General features: G+C 45.0%; 1 protein-coding gene across 3 annotated transcripts in view; it reads left to right on the forward strand.

Annotated features, from left to right (window-relative positions):
* The window catches only part of MCF2L (MCF.2 cell line derived transforming sequence like), a 272,361-nt gene that overhangs the window by 168,139 nt on the left and 88,242 nt on the right, over positions 1-15,980 (forward strand). For all 3 annotated transcript variants that reach the window (XM_074964021.1, XM_074964030.1, XM_074964042.1), the window contains exon 4: positions 344-458. In XM_074964021.1, the coding sequence (XP_074820122.1) occupies positions 344-458 (115 nt within the window). The remainder of the gene's footprint in view (positions 1-343; positions 459-15,980) is intronic.

The raw sequence follows: 15,980 nt of genomic DNA on the forward strand, positions 1-15,980 counted from the left end.
CCATTTCTCATCTTATGTGGAGTATCTTTGCATTCAGGTAAAGTAAATTGTATGCAAGGCGCAGAGCCATCTGGTGTTAAAACCAGTTCACAAAGGGAACAAAGACACTTTACCCTTTTATTTAAAAAAAAAAAACCAAAACAACAAGTTGGAAGTACTGGATATGGTGGATTATATTTCCTAAATTGTACTTGAAAACTAGATTACTCAGAGTAAATATTCCCATTTCTGAGGACTACATAACAATTATTTTAAAAAAATTAATCAATAATTGGTTTGCGAGGAAATCTTAACTACATAAGGTGATTAATTACATATCAATACTTTTGCTTATGCTTTTTAGGTGGTAGAGGGGAAGATGGTTGCCCTGTTATCACATTCCCAGACTACCCAGCTTTCAGCGAGATCCCAGAGAAAGAGTTTCAGAATGTCCTGACATATCTAACTAGCATTCCAAGGTAGGTGCTTGTTGTGCCAGAGAAAACAGCAATGGTTATCAAATATGTTTACGTTCAATCACCTGTGTCATACAGGTTGCAAATTTCAGACTCTGTGACCAATTATATGGAGAAAAGAAACAATACAATTTGTCTTATGATGAATTATAGTCATTAAGAGTTTTTATTGGTAATATAGCTCGATACGAGAGTTAAGAGGTAGTATTTATACTTCACCGGCACGTCAGAGAAAATAATTCTCTGCTGCAAGCAAATGCAGTTTTTGAGCTATGCCCCTCTATTCTGTGAAAAGAATTGGCTGTGTCCTGTTGTTTCACTGCATTCTCAGTTTCATTAAAAATGTACACATGCTTGGGGCAACATCTCATTCTTGTTAACAAAACCAAACCTGGAAAAGCCTGCATTATTCTGTGGGATCATCTGTCTCCCTTCTGGACTTTTGAGGATTCCCTGTTGCACCAGTCACTATTTTACACCCTGTTACCTTGTTGAGGCCCCACAATGGAACGGCAGCCTTCCAGCCAAGGAAACTCTGGGCAGGACACCCCTCAGAGCATGAGAATACTACTTAGTTATTCCCAACTTCTTCTACTGATCAATGTGCATATTCTCTTTTTTCCCCCAGCAGCTGAGCACACTATCTTTGCAGAACTTTCATCTCCTTCTGGTTGTGGTGCACAAAAACTGGCCAAGCAATTTACCATGGTTCTTTTACATAGCAGTGTGGTGCATTTTATTAAGCCAGTGGGCCAGCCCACAGAAACCATGTTTTACTGTAAGCTTATTGTGAAATCAAGATTATTCCAATTTTTCTGACCTCCAGAATGAGAGAGACGCATTTTATTTTTATTATTCTTTTAAATTCTAAAATCATCTTTGTTGCCAAATATATCCCCCTATTCTCAACCATTGGTTTTGCAAGGGTCAGATGTAGGAATTGACTCTTTACTTGATCAACCTGAGGTTTCTTAATAATGGATAGGTTCTTTGTGTGCAGAGACTACTGCCTATCATGTTGACCAACATTTGTCGTATTGTTGACTTGTACTCCTCCATCCGTCTATGTCCATCTTTCATCTTTTTTCCTATACTTAGATGGCCCCTGTCTGAAGGGGCTTACGATCTTTTTGCTCTATGTTTGCAAAGCACATAACACAGTGGGGTCATGGTCTATGACAACGTCCCTAGGCACTACAATAATACAAATTATAAAAAACAATAAATCAATAATAGGGTAGAATGCATTTGTCATAAATATAAAGGGAAGGGTAAACACCTTTAAAATCCCTCCTGGCCAGAGGAAAAACCCTTCATCTGTAAAGGGTTAAGAAGCTAGGATAACCTCGCTGGCACCTGACCAAAATGACCAATGAGGAGACAAGATACTTTCAAAAGCTGGGGGGAGGGAGAAACAAAGCCTCTCTCTCTCTCCATCTGTGTGATGCTTTTGCCGGGAACAGAACAGGAATAGAGTCTTTGAACTTAGTAAGTAATCTAGCTAGATATGCGTTAGATTCTGTTTTGTTTAAATGGCTGAGAAAATAAGCTGTGCTGAATGGAATGTAGATTCCTGTTTTTGTGTCTTTTTGTAACTTAAGGTTTTGCCTAGGGGGATTCTCTATGTTCTGAATCTAATTACCCTGTAAGGTATTTACCATCCCGATTTTACAGAGGTGATTCTTTTACTATTTCTTCAATTAGAATTCTTCTTTTAAGAATCTGATTGCTTTTTCATTGTTCTTAAGATCCAAGGGTTTGGGTTTGTGTTCACCTGTACTAGTTGGTGAGGATTCTTATCAAGCCTTCCCCAGGAAAGGGCGTGTAGGGCTTGGGAGGATTTTGGGGGGAAAGACATTTCCAAATGGGCTCTTTCCCAGTTATATATCTGTTAGATGTTTGGTGGTGGCAGCAATAAAGTCCAAGGGCAAAAAGTAAAATAGTTTGTACCTTGGGGAAGTTTTAACCTAAGCTGGTAAAAAATAAGCTTAGGAGGTTTTCATGCAGGTCCCCACATCTGTACCCTAGAGTTCAGAGTGGGGAAGGAACCTTGACAGCATTACAAATATTTGGTCAACATACTGTACTACCCCAAGGTGTGTTGTTTTGTTGCATTATATCAACAATGTAAGAGAAATGTAATTATACTATACATAGCTTTCTGAGTTAGAAACAGCTCACTTATAAAAACATGATTATCTAGCACTGTCCCTTGAGCAGTGTTCTTTCCTCTGTGCATCACAATAATAGCAGTATGTGAGCAGGGGAGACCAAAGTAAATTGTGTATCTGCAGCTACTAGACTATTTTTGAAATAACTGGTGGTGGTAAGTGGCTTCTGTATAAACTGTTTTATTTACCCTGTACTCTTTTTAAGAGAAACATTTGTTTTTGCATATTGTTTAACTTTAGTCTCACCTTTTTTCATACCTTGCTTGCTACTCTGTAAAGAGACACCATAACTGTTATACACACCACAGTGTTACTGGCAGTGGTCTGAGCTGTACTTGGTGACTCTGCAGTGTACCAAACCGTGGGTAGGCCAAGTAAGTTGCCAGAGTTGAGAAATAGGTCTGACCAAGTGTGTCTGTAGGGGGCTGGTGCTGTGAAGAGAGAAGAAAATACTAAACAGGATGGAGATGTAAGGAACAGAGCAGGGAGTTAAGGAGGACTCACAGGGAAACACAGGAAGAAGGCTTTTTGGAGGAATGGGAAGCTTTGGGGAAGAGACAAGCATGAGAGGGGAATAGTTGGGCATGCTTTCATAGTGGGAAGGGACATGACTGAGCTGTGGGATCAAACAAGGTTAAAGCAAACTGACCTGGAGAGAGAGAGAGGGGCACTTCCTGGTTCAAAAGACAAACCATGTGCTGCAGGAGAACAATCCTGGATGTCCTTGGAGGACCCTGGCCCCATCCCAAAGCGTGCTCCATAGTGGTGAGGAAATGGAGGCAGGGAAATGCATGTGTAGGGTTTACTATTCTGTGCATATCTTGTGTTAGTGTCCTATGCAAAGTGTGTGTGTGCATGCGCATGGGAGACCGACCACATACCCCCGAGGAGGTAAACTCTAAAGCCATAGTGCCCACACAACTGGAGTTCTGACAGAGGGTGTAATTAAGCTACTGGAGGTCTAATGAGTGGGAGGGCAGCACTACTCCTAGGGGCCAGACTGTTGGACCAGGGGTCCCAGCTCTTAGGGAGGGGGTGCTAGACAGAGGGTCTGCACCCTGAGCATGTACCTAGAGACTCCAAGCTTTGGACAGTGCCTGAACTCTGTTCAGACTCTGAAGGCTTAAGGCCCGCTGGATCTGGAGAGTGCCCAGCTAGAAGGAGCTTTACCAGGGCTGTGTGCACGACAGTCCTCTTCATCACAACCCACAAGTCCTGCCTGCCCAAATAGTGGATACAAACCTGGGCCTCCAAGGGAAGGGAATGGTGAAGATGAGTGAGCCGGCATGATGCTGCATGTGTAGGTTTATATGTATAGATATTGCAAGCTAACAAAGGAAATGGGTTGGGGGGAGGTCCTCAATCCCTTAGCAGTTTGAAATATTATCTTAATTTTTTAAAACTAAAGAGACTACATTGAGTATTTTATTTAATGCAATGCAACTCCCTCAAGCGGATATGGCTGGAATTACAAGGTGTATTCATATTTTATAGATACAAGGATGTAATACAGTGAACAAAATCCTCTTGAGAGCATCATCTAATGTGCTTTGTAATCTTTGTAAATGTTAAATACAAAGCTCTTTTGTGACCAGATTTATCAACCGTATAAGTTTAATTCTTCCTGCTATAGCAGTGCAACTCATGGATTAAGGATGAGTGCTATAGATCAGTGGTTTTCAACCAGGGGTACGTTACCCCTGGGGGGTACACAGAGCTTTTCCAGGAGGTACATCAGTTCATCTAGATATTTGCCTAGTTTTGCAACAGGCTACATAAAAAGCACTAGCAAAGTCAGTACAAACTAAAATTTCATACACACAAAATGAGAACGTAAGCAATTTGTCAGTAATAGTGTGGCTGTGACGCTTTTGTATTTTTATGTCTGATTTTGTAAGCAAGTAGTTTTTAAGTGAGGTGAAACTTGGGAGTATGCAAGACAAATCAGATTTCTGAAATGGGTACAGCAGTTTGGAAAGGCTGAGAACCACTGCTGTAGAGTGTAGACTATGAATGATTGGTAGCTAATCCCTTTACTGCTCCTGTTTTGATAATGAGAGGTGGTGTGGGTGCGTATCTGTGTTTTAAGTTTGTCTGTTTAAAGAAGACCTTTAAAACCATTGTCTTCATTGTAGCTACTGATATTTTTGATAGATGATACTGAATAAAGTAGGATTTTATCTTATGTAAAGGGTGGAGTTTCATGTTTTTGTTTTGCTTTGCTTTTCTTGTAAAGAAAACTAAATTTAATCAAGCCACATCAAGTTGCTTTTTAAAAGTTTTTACAGTAGTGTAATCCCTCAGCAACAATTCAAGCAACAATGCATGGATGGCAACCTAAGCAACAATGTATGGCAGTATGGAACTTACTAGGGAGATGCGTCCTAACAAGAATATTTAAAAACTAAGGGCTTGACACTGCAAACATTTATACAGATGAATAACTTTAGTCACAGGAGTTAGTGCCATTTGAAATTAATGGCACTGTCATTTTAATAAAGTTATGCACATGCTTATGTTTTTGCAGGAGTTCGGTTTGATGTTAATAAAGTACTAGGAACCAGTACAGAGCAGTGACCCTACAGGCTTGTCTTCACAAACAGCGCTACAGCAGTGCTGTTGCACTGATACAGTTGCGTCACTGTAGCGCTTTAGTGAAGATGCTCCTCTGCCGACGGAAGAGCTTCTGCCATCAGCATAGTAAACCCACCTCCCCGAGAGGCGGTAGCTATGTCAAAAGGAGAATCCCTCCCATCAGCGTAGCGCTGTCAACAAAGGGGGTTAGGTCAGTATAACTACATAGCTCAGGAGTGTGGATTTTTTTTCACACCCCTGAATGACATAGTTATACAGACATAAGACTGTAGTGTAAACCTGACCTTAATCTTATAGCAGTTAGAAATATTCTTGGGTCTTAAAAAGAATTCCCTCCAGGGCTAATCTCCTCGTCTGGTGGAGAAAGCAGAGGAGACTGTTTCTTGCTGTCTCACCTCCTTACAGGGTGGGTACTGTGATCATAGCTGCTGCTGAGCTGTAGAGAGGAAGATGAGGTAGTACAGCACAGTGATAGTTCATAATTAATAAGTGGGTGAATGCCAGAGGACCCCAATTTACATTGTCCAATGTCAAGTATCAGTACCTTGAAGTGGTACAGGCACCCTTGGGATGTACTCTTAGGATATGTCTACACTGCAAGTAAAAACCCACAGTGGGCTCATGGGGCTGGGCTAAGGAGCTGTTCCATTGCAGTGTAGACCTTTGGGTTTGAGCTGCAGTCTGAGCTCTGGGACCCTCCTACCTTGCAGGGTCCTACAGCACGAGCCCAAACATCTACACCGCAATTAACTGCCCCTTAGCCCAACTCCCAGGAGCACAAGTCAGCTGGCACAGGCCAGCCCTAGGTTTTTAATTGCAGTGTAGACAAACCCTTCATAAGTTTCATCAAGGTGGGGCAGAGTACAAAGAAAGAGGCTTCAAAACACTCAAGGAAGTAATTTCAGAAGGACATACATTATTCTCTCCTCTCTTTCACTCTCACTCTTTTCAAAACATTTTTTTTCTTTACTGTAAAATGTGCTCTTTTTATCTCAGTAAGTTGACTTTTAAGGTGTGGGATACACCCAGAGGCAAATGCTATGTGTATTTATTCTGATCCAACACAGCTGTCATTTAAACATATGTTTTGTTAAATTATTAATGTGGACACATTCTCGGAATATACATTTTAAAAAGATATGGTGTAGCACAAGTCCTTAGTCCAAAGATATGAATAAATTACCCGTTGTATAGAATTGACAGGAGGTCTCAAACATATGGCTTTGCTTCTGGGTCCTTAGCAGTTTCTGCTGCCGCCAGACTATTAACAATGGTCAGTATATTCTGTGTGAGAAAAAGTGTGCTTTTTTGTTACTATTTTATGTTCACCTCTTTTTTAACAAATAAATAAATAAAGCTAAAATTTCTATTGATCCAAGAAACTTTAAGATTAAAACCCTAAATACCTAAGGTGGATCCTCCTGGAAACAGGCAGTTTCAAAGTTTGTATCATTCAAGAGAAATGGAAAAACTACAGTACAAAAAATCTACCAAATATGGGAGCCCACCCTGACCTCTACACTAACTATAAATACAATACACAAGATTTTTTATCTGCACGCAGAAGAAATGATCTTGCACAGCATCTTACTTTTCATAATTAACTTGCTTAGCCATGCACAGGGGTTAGTCCCATTTTTCTTTTCCTTTTCTGTCCTTTTAATTTTTATTTCATTGAGATAGATAACAAAATAATAAGCAATGAATAAGTTTCAGTTGACTCTACTTTTTCATATGCGGTAGCTACAGCACAGAGAGTCGCTGACTTTTCTGCGGGACCCTATGGCCTAGGAGCTTAGGCATTGGCTTCTAGTGTTAAGTCTGATGCTTAACTTGATATAATTTCTTCTTTGAGGGCTTGCTCATGTCCATTCTTCTTAGGTGAGTGCACGCTGTGTGCAGCATTATCAGAGATTATTCCCTCAGTGGTATCCAGAGGGCTGGCTCTAGCACCCTCTGAAGCCACTCACTTATGCACTGGCCTTGCATAAGTTCCTTCTTACAGCCCATGATGGTTGCTGGAAAGACCCTTCTTGCGGTGGCAAGACTTCTTCCCAGAGGTTTTTGGACTCCCTCCTTCATTCGTAGTTATCCTAGTTTAGTGTATATAGTTTTTACAAGTAGTTTTAGTGTATTTAGTTAGTGTAAATACATAGTTCCTATCGTTGAGGGACTTCTTTGCCCCAGGGGCCAGGCATGCCCTGGTCCCTGAGCTTCAAGCCTTACACCTCCTGTGGCAAACCTGTGTGTGACCCGAACTCCAGTTGCTTAAAGTGCCTGGGGGAAACCCAGGTGAGGCACAAGTGCCAGATCTGTTGGGACTTCAGACCCCACACTGAAAAGGTCAGGGACATGAGGCTGAAGGCTATTCTCATGGAAGCTGCACTCAGACCAATTTCAGAACCGAGCTGCTCCACTTCGGTGCCAAGTACTTCAGCATCGGTGCTAAGTGCTCTCCTGGCACCGAGCTCTTCCTGGCACTGTTCACCATCTCCGGTGCTGAGGAAGAAGCAGCGAACCAACAGAGGGTGCTTGCCAACACAGAAGAGAGACAAGGGGGGGGAAGGCAGCATAGTGAGATCCATGTGGGCCACTCGTCTGCTCCTGGGCCCGTGTCGGCACTGTTGATGCCTAGGGCATTGAGTCTGGTGTGGGACCCTCTGCATTGGTGGTGGGTGAACCCCCTCTTCGGGAACGCTATCGCACCAGCCCCGCCCCTTCTGCTCAAGACTCCCCTGTCCCCCGGCTAAAGGAGCCCTGGCCCTCGGGTGCCAGGCTGGTCCAGCCCCAGTGCCGCGCTTGGCTGCCAGTGGGCCCGAGCTCCAGGCTACCAGGTGGAGCTGAGCCCCCATCGGCTTCAGGGTAGAGGGGGAGTGAGAGCGAGGCCTCGGAGCAGAACATGGGGCGGCGGGGAACCAGCATCCAGAAGCAAGAGGGAACACCAGAGTGTTGGGTGCCTTCCCAGCACCGGGCCCCCCGGCACCTTCTAGAGGTAAACCTTCCCTGCTCCCAGTGTCCCACTCTCTGATGCGTTGCTGGTCTCCGGAAACCCACTGAATGGAGGCAGAAGCTGCACCACTCCACCATGCTCGCTGACAAAACGCTTTTTCTTTTGAGTCTGAAGGGGAACCTTATGTGCTACTGAAAGCCCACCACCCGTACCCAGTGTATGCACCACTGGACTTCAGTGCCAAGCCCCCGACTGGCACCTGGTCAACAGGTCACTGGTGGATGCAATGGCCTTTATTGGAACTTCTGGGGTTTTCTCCCAATACAGGGTCCTCCCTCCCAGTGTTCCAACTCACTGGTTTCAGAGAGATGGGCTACTGCTCCTGCCTGCTTGGGACTTGACCCTGACTCTGGTACTAACCTCAGTCCCAATGTCCACCGGAGCCATCTCCAGGATGTAGTTGAGGAAAACGAAGGAGCCCCTCCTCTGGTGGAAGCCGCCTCCTCCTCCTCCCTAGATGAGGCCATCATGGGTCTCAGTAGCTTGCTTCCACAGGATGATTTCAGGGCCTATCAGGACCTTTTGAAGCAGGTTGTTGCAAACCTGGGCCTGGAAATTCAGGAGCTCAAAGTGACATTGCACAGCCTTGTTGATATCCTGGCTGCAGCAGCTCCATCCAAGATGGCCCTGCCCATCAATAAGAAGGTGATGGGACCAGTCAAGGCCCTGTGGCAAACTCCTTCTCTGCCCTATTTGAGATGGGGGGTAGAAAAGAAGTATGTGCTGGCAGGCGAGTTTGAATACCTGTACTTGCACCCCCTCAGGTCTCTGGTGGTATCTGCAGCTAACGAAAGGGGCAGGCAGGGCCAGTCGAGCACTACCCCAAAACAGAAGGATGTGGAGAGATTAGACCTTTTCAGAAGAAAGGTTTATTTGATGGGTAGCCTCCAACTACATACCTCCAATCAGCAAGCTTTGCTGGTAACATAGGATTTTAATTTATGGGATTCCTTGACTAAATTCAGAGACTCCCTGCCCCAGGAGTCAAGGGGATGGATGACTTGATGATTATCTGTTCTGTTCATTCCCTCTGGGGCACCTGGCATTGGCCACTGTCAGAAGACAGGATATTGGGCTAGATGGACATTTGGTCTGACCCAGTATGGCCGTTCTTATGTTCTTAGGAGTTTGTGAACCTTTTGGAAGAGCCTAAGAACATAGCCAGGACCTCTCTCCAGGTGGTTCTGGATACTGCCAACTTGGCAGCCAGGATTATGTCCTCTGCGGTCACCATGAGGGGCAATTCTTGGATCCAGTCCCCTCCAGACGTGGCTAGTGTCAGTTTAGTCCCTGAGCAGACACCACTTGGACACAGTGCTCACATTTCCTTTTCTGGTCCTCGCCCCACTGGGCTGGTCGAAAGGCTAGAGATTGGTGATGAGGGCATGCCCATTGGTAACCTTAATCTCAGACATGTCTGACCTAGGGTAGAATGCCCACCTCAACAATCTCAGTACTTGGGACCTCTGGTCCAAGAACTCTCCGTGAACATAAAGGTCAGGGAACTCAGGGCAGTACGCTTAGCATGCCAAGTGTTCCTCCCCCAGATCTCAGGCAAGGTGGTGCAAGTCCTGACAGACAAAACTATGGCCATGTTTTACATCAACAAGTAGGGAGGGCTCAATCTTCAGCCTTGTGTCAGGAGGCCATCCGTCTGTGGGACCTCTGCATGAATTACTTCATCACTTCTCCTGGGAGCCTGGAATGGAGGATCACCTCAGCAGATCCTTCTCCTCTTACCACAAGTGGTCGCTTCTTCGAGAGTCACCAGATTCATCTTCCAAAGATGGGGGCCTCCACAGGTGGACCTGTTCACCACCAGGGAGAACAGAAAATGCAATCGGTTTTGTTCTCTGCCCAGACACAGCCTGGGCTTCCTTTCTGACATCATCTTGCTCTCATGGGGAGACCACCTACTTTATGCCTTTCCCCCAATCCCCTTGGTTCGCAAGATCCTCCTAAAAATCAAATGGGACAAGGCAAGAGTTATTCTGACAGAACCAGTGTGGCCACACCAACATTGGTTCGGCACACTCCTGGATTTCTCGGTGTCAGCTCCCACTCTGGCTCCTGCTCCCGCTCTGCCTCCCTCTTTGTTCAGACCTGATTTCACAAGACCACGGCCAATTACTTCACCTGAACCTCGTCTCCCTGAACCTAACCACATGGATGCTGCATGGGTGAACCCTGAAGAACAAGCCTGCTCAGAACAAGTTCGGCAGATCTTGCTAGGCAGTAGAAAGCCTTCCACCAGGGCTATCTACTTGGCCAAGTGGAAGTGTCTCTCTTGTTCCGCTTCTGAATGTGCTCTCTTTCCATCTCAATCTTCCTTTCAGTCTCTCTCCAACTATTTGCTCCACCTAAAACAGCAGTCGCCTGGTCCTCTGCTGCCAAACATACTTTAATGGACGAATCTCAGCCTTCTGCCTTCCAGTTAACAGCAGGTCAGTGTTCTCCCACAAGATGATGGTTTGGTTTCTCAAGGGGTTGGAAAGACTGTACCCTCAGGTCCACAAGCCGACTCCTCCTTGGGACTTGAACCTGGTTCTGTCGAAGCTTACAGGCTCCTCCTTAGAGCTGTTAGCATCATGCTCCCTGACACGTCTGTCCTGGAAGGTCGCCTTCCTGGTAGCGATCACCTTGTCCAGAAGGGTCCCTAAGATCAAGGCCCTTACGTCAGAGACATCCTACATGCTGTTCTTCCAGGATTCGGTCCAACTGCCAAAGGTGGTGTCACAATTCCATAACAACCAGGTCATTTTATTATCAGTTGTCTTCCCAAAACCTCACAAAAACATCAAAGAACAATGGCTTCACTCGTTAGACAGGCCCTTGCCTCTTATATTGAGAGGATTAAATGCTGCCACAAATCCACACAATTCTTTGTAGCAATAGCAGAAAGAATGAGAGGGCTACCTGTGTCAACCCAAAATATCTTGTCCTGGATAACTGCCTGTATTTGAGCTCGCTGCAAGCAGGCGAATGTCCCGCTTCCACCCATCTTAACCTCTGCATTCCACAAGAGCCCAGGCTTCGTAAGCAGCGTTCCTTGTGCAGGTCCCAATGCAGGACCCCTGCAGAGCTGCGACCTGGTCATCGGTGCATACCTTTGCATCCCACTTCGCCATCACCCAACAGGCCTGAGATGACGCCAGTTTCTTTGGCAGTCAGCATGTCCATGAACTTAAGCCCACCTACTGCTTGTGAGTCACCTAATGGGGAATGAACATGAGCAAGCACTTGAAGGAAAAATGGTTAAAATCTAGCTATGTATCTACTTACGTGGACCTTATCTCCATAGTTTGAGCACCTAATGTGTAAATAAATATATCTTAATTTACCTATGCATGGAAATGATAGCTGTTTTTTAAAAAAAAATCCAACTACCAAACTTATTTCAAAAGCTAGTTAAGGTTGTTAAGTAACAACTTATTCTTCATTTCTACCGCACTTGCATAAACTTTTATGTTAACTTGGTATGTTCTGCTCTTGCCTCTCTTGTAGACCATCCCTTTGGTCTCCAATTTGGGAGAAGGTCATTGTCCCTGGGTCCCAATTGCTTTAACTCTAGAACTCCACTCTTTATTTCAAGAAGCTCTCTTGAGTTCCAGGAACCTCCACTGTCTGTTACATTTTTAAACCAGATATTAGGGAACAACCCTGCACTGGATCTTTTGCATTTCATAGGTTCTGAGGTTCTGTTACTTCAGTTCTCCCAAACTTCAGGGAAACCCTGCTTTATTATTTATTATCTTTTTATATAGCACCACAGGTGTACATTGCTGTATGGTGAGTCAATGGCACCAAAAAGCGCACAGACTAACAGCTCAAGTTGATGCAATATGCAACAATTTTGCAGCTTCAGTGTCCACTTCCTTCTGCTATATTTTGGCTGCACTCACTCCCCTCCATCAGTTTACAACCCAAGGTAAAGATGCAGAACCAGCATCGTTCTGTTACACTCACAATCCCTTTCCCAGAGTCATTGGCTAAAGTGTCCCAGGGCTTCCAGTTAAATCTATTGTGCTTTGTATCCTATTCCTTTCACATGGCACAGCTGCTGAGCTGTTGGAAATATCATATGTTCCCTATGAAAGAGAAAATAATCAAATTTGAAATTTATGTTTCAAATGATTGCATTCAATCATAAAGCTGAATAGAATTCAAAAGTTTTTTGTACCATCCATGTGCCAGTTGTTCAGATGTGATGACATTTTGACAAACATTATTTAGAGCAGTGGCTCTCAACCTTTCCAGATGAATATACCCCTTTCAGGAGTCTGATTTGTCTTGCGTACCCCCAAGTTTCACCTCACTTAAAAACTACTTGCTTACAAAATAAGACATAAAAAAATACAGAAGGTGTCGCAGCCACACTATTACTGAAAAAATTGCTGACTTTCTCATTTTTACCATATAATTATAAAATAAATCAATTGCAATGTTAACATTGTACTTACATTTCAGTGTATAGAACAGTATAAATAAGTCATTATACATATGAAATTTTAGTTTGTACTTACTTCACTAGTACTTTTTATGTAGCCTGTTATAAAACTAGGCAAATATCTAGATGAGTTGATGTCCCCCTGGAAGACCTCTGTGTACCCCCAAGGTTGAGAACCACTGACTTAGAGAATGTCTCAGTTTAACTAGGTTTGGAATTGTTTTGAGCTTGGTTTGAGTGGGTGAAATTCACTTCTGTGCAGACAAAACCTATGTATTGATTAAATCCCACTTTTATATCCTCAGAGTTTGAGTGATTTAAGCAGTAAATGGCTTTTATAAAGGCCCATTGCCCACAGGTAAATTTTTTCACTCATTGAAAACAAAGGGCAAAGTGAGCATTGTAAAATGGTGAAAGTTAATTATTAAAAATATCAGACATGGTACAGGAACTCTGTCAACCACCATTGTTTCTCTTGTTTGAATCACTCAAGAATTTAACAAATGTTTATTTCCCTTCTTATCCTTGTCCTTTTCCATTTGACACATGGTGATTGGCTATTTTTCCTCCTCTGTTTCTAATGAAACTTTAACGTAACTTTGTCTTTTGGACTGGCGACACTTATTATTGGATAGATGTAAATATTTCTCGGGTTTTTTGTTTCATTTGTTTGATGTGGGTGCCACACAAGTCACATTCCAAGATTTGTGGATTTTTTTGAATTACAAAACTAGGAATTTAAAATCTGAACGTAAAATAGGGATTTAGAATCTGATTGCTATTACTTGCTTATGACTTTTAAAAAAAATTGTCACATTTTGAACCAAAGTATTAGTTAGTGTCTCCATAAACAGAAACTTTTTTGTTTGTGTAAAAGATTCACAATAAGACATTTGTTTTTAATTCCCTTTGGTTTCTAGGCTTTTTAAGCAAAGATAGGTATAGAAATTCTCCCTAAAACTCCTGGCTGTACATTTCAGTAGGAACAGTACTTGATCCCTGAGTAGTTGCTGTTATGATTGTTTGTTTTGCCGCACCTAGGAGTAATCTCAAGGAATTCCCTAACATATCCTGTATGTTCAGCTGGAAGATCCTGTGCTTACAGCTTTATTGTTTTGATACACTCTTTACTATGAAAGACAGCTGGATGTCAAAGCCAACTCCTTGCCTTTAGTAAACATTCTGTATTGTAAATCAGACTTTGTAAGGGGTGTGGTGCACCAATGAAGCAGCCCCATGCTAAGCCTAACCCCATAAATGCAGGCATTTCTTAAAATCCAGAAACATAAGAGAAACAAGCAAAGGGAGTTCCTCACAGCTTTGGAACTATAATAAATGCTACAACCTGAGCAACTCCAGCAGAAGATGAAGAGAAGCAGAATAGAACTACTCATTACTAGTGTAAGGGGACTGTTGGCCCGTTACTAAAACTCAGTGGGGGTGTTTTGGTTGGCTAGCTCCCAGTAGCAAGAGGAAGGGGAAGGGTCAATGGGAAATCAGGACCCTGAGACTGACAGTACCCAGGAGCAGTGGGGAGAGACCAATGCTCCAGGTCAGCGTGATTGTCAGGGTGGGCAGGCTAATGAGGGAGTCAGGAGGCCGGGGGGGTCTACTCCTCTGTGTGAGCTGGAATTGCCTGGAACAGAGTGGGGCCAAGCTAAGGACAGAGCAGAAGCCCAAGCTGAGCTGGGGAGCCGAGCCACAGTGGCCAGAGAGAATGCAAGAAGCAGCCCAGGAAGCAACTCCACGCTGGGAGCAGGGCCACAGCAACAAAAGCCAGAGAAGCCCAGGGAGCGGGTCAGTTGCTTCTGTGACTCTGCTCCCAGAACTCACAGAGCAGACCTGTGCTGGGAGGAGAGCTGTAGCAACCAGAGCCAGAGAGGCCAGAAAAGCAGCCCAAGGAGTTGTGCTGGAGGCAGAGCAGTAGCAGTGCTGAGGCAGAGTGGAGCTGGGGCTGGAGGAGTCCAGAGAGCAGTGAGCAGCTGGGAAGAGCGAGGAGGGACCCTGGGCAGCGGACCCAGCACAGGGAGACGCCCCTGTCCAAGAGGCATTGCAGGCCAGACTTGAAGGGGGATCATAACCCCAGTGGGTGGAGGGGTGGGAGCAGCTGATGCTGGGAAGAAGGGTCCTGTCACCAAGAGCCTGAGAGCATGTGGCCACCACTAGAGCAAGTGTCTGACCCGCAGCATCCCTGCAGCACAGCCAGGGCCTGAGAAGGAGGCCTGGGACATGTGAGGAACAGACTGTGAACTGCCCTGGTTGTGATGTCCCAGTGCCACAGAGTGGGGTTACGTGTTTTCCTTTAACCTTTCCCATTTTTCCTTATTTTTTTTAATTGGTTGGTGTTAGTGTATTTACCTGAAGTACATGCAATGATCAGTGGGTTACAGCAGTGTCCAGTGCAGAGAGAGCACCCTGGAGTGGGACACCCTAGCCCAGGGGTGGCCAACCTCTGGCTCTGGAGCCACATGCGGCTCTTCAGATGTTAATATGCGGCTCCTTGTATAGGCACCAACTCCGGGGCTGGAGCTACAGGCGCCAACTTTCCAGTGTACCGGGGAGGGGGCTCACTGCTCAACCCCTGGTTCTGCCACAGGCCCTGCCCCGACTCCACCCCTTCCTGTTCCCTCCTCTGAGCCAGCTGTGCCTTCGCTCCCCCTGCTCCCCCACCCACACCCCCAGAGCTTCCTGCACGCCAGGAAACAGCTGATTGGGAGGTGCAGGGAGGGAGGGGGAGGTGCTGATTGGCGGGGCTGCCAGTGGGCAGGAGGCCCTGGGAGTCGGGGGGCAGGGAGAGCTGATTGAGGGGCTGCTGATGTATTACTGTGCCTCTTTGGCAATGTACATTGGTAAATTCTAGCTCCTTCTCAGGCTCAGGTCAGCCACCCCTGCCCTAGCCCCTGTCCTAAGTGACCACAACAGGGTTGGGGGTCAAGCCCCCCAGGAATCCTGGGCCCAGCCTTGTTGGGGTTACCAAGACTCTGCCACACAGGAGAGTGGAAGGGGAGCCCTTGAGGTCAGGCAGGCCTCTGGGTAAAGGAAGTGGGAGTGAGGTCTCAGATTCTTTTACTAGCCCATTTCACCAGGGTCATATATAAGCCAGAAAAGTTCCCCAAAATAGCGGGACCATTCCCCCGCTTACACTAAGAAGCTTCACTGCTCCCTCTGACAGGGTTAACGAGGGTTTTTTTCCCCCTCTGCACATTTCTTTTCATGGTATGCCAATCTTAATCCTAAACAGGTTAGTCCCAGAAAATCACATAACTTTCCAGCTGAATTAGAGCCCTTTAATATCCAAGGTG

Source organism: Natator depressus, chromosome 1 (assembly GCF_965152275.1).
Source record: "Natator depressus isolate rNatDep1 chromosome 1, rNatDep2.hap1, whole genome shotgun sequence".
NCBI lineage: Eukaryota > Metazoa > Chordata > Testudines > Cheloniidae > Natator > Natator depressus.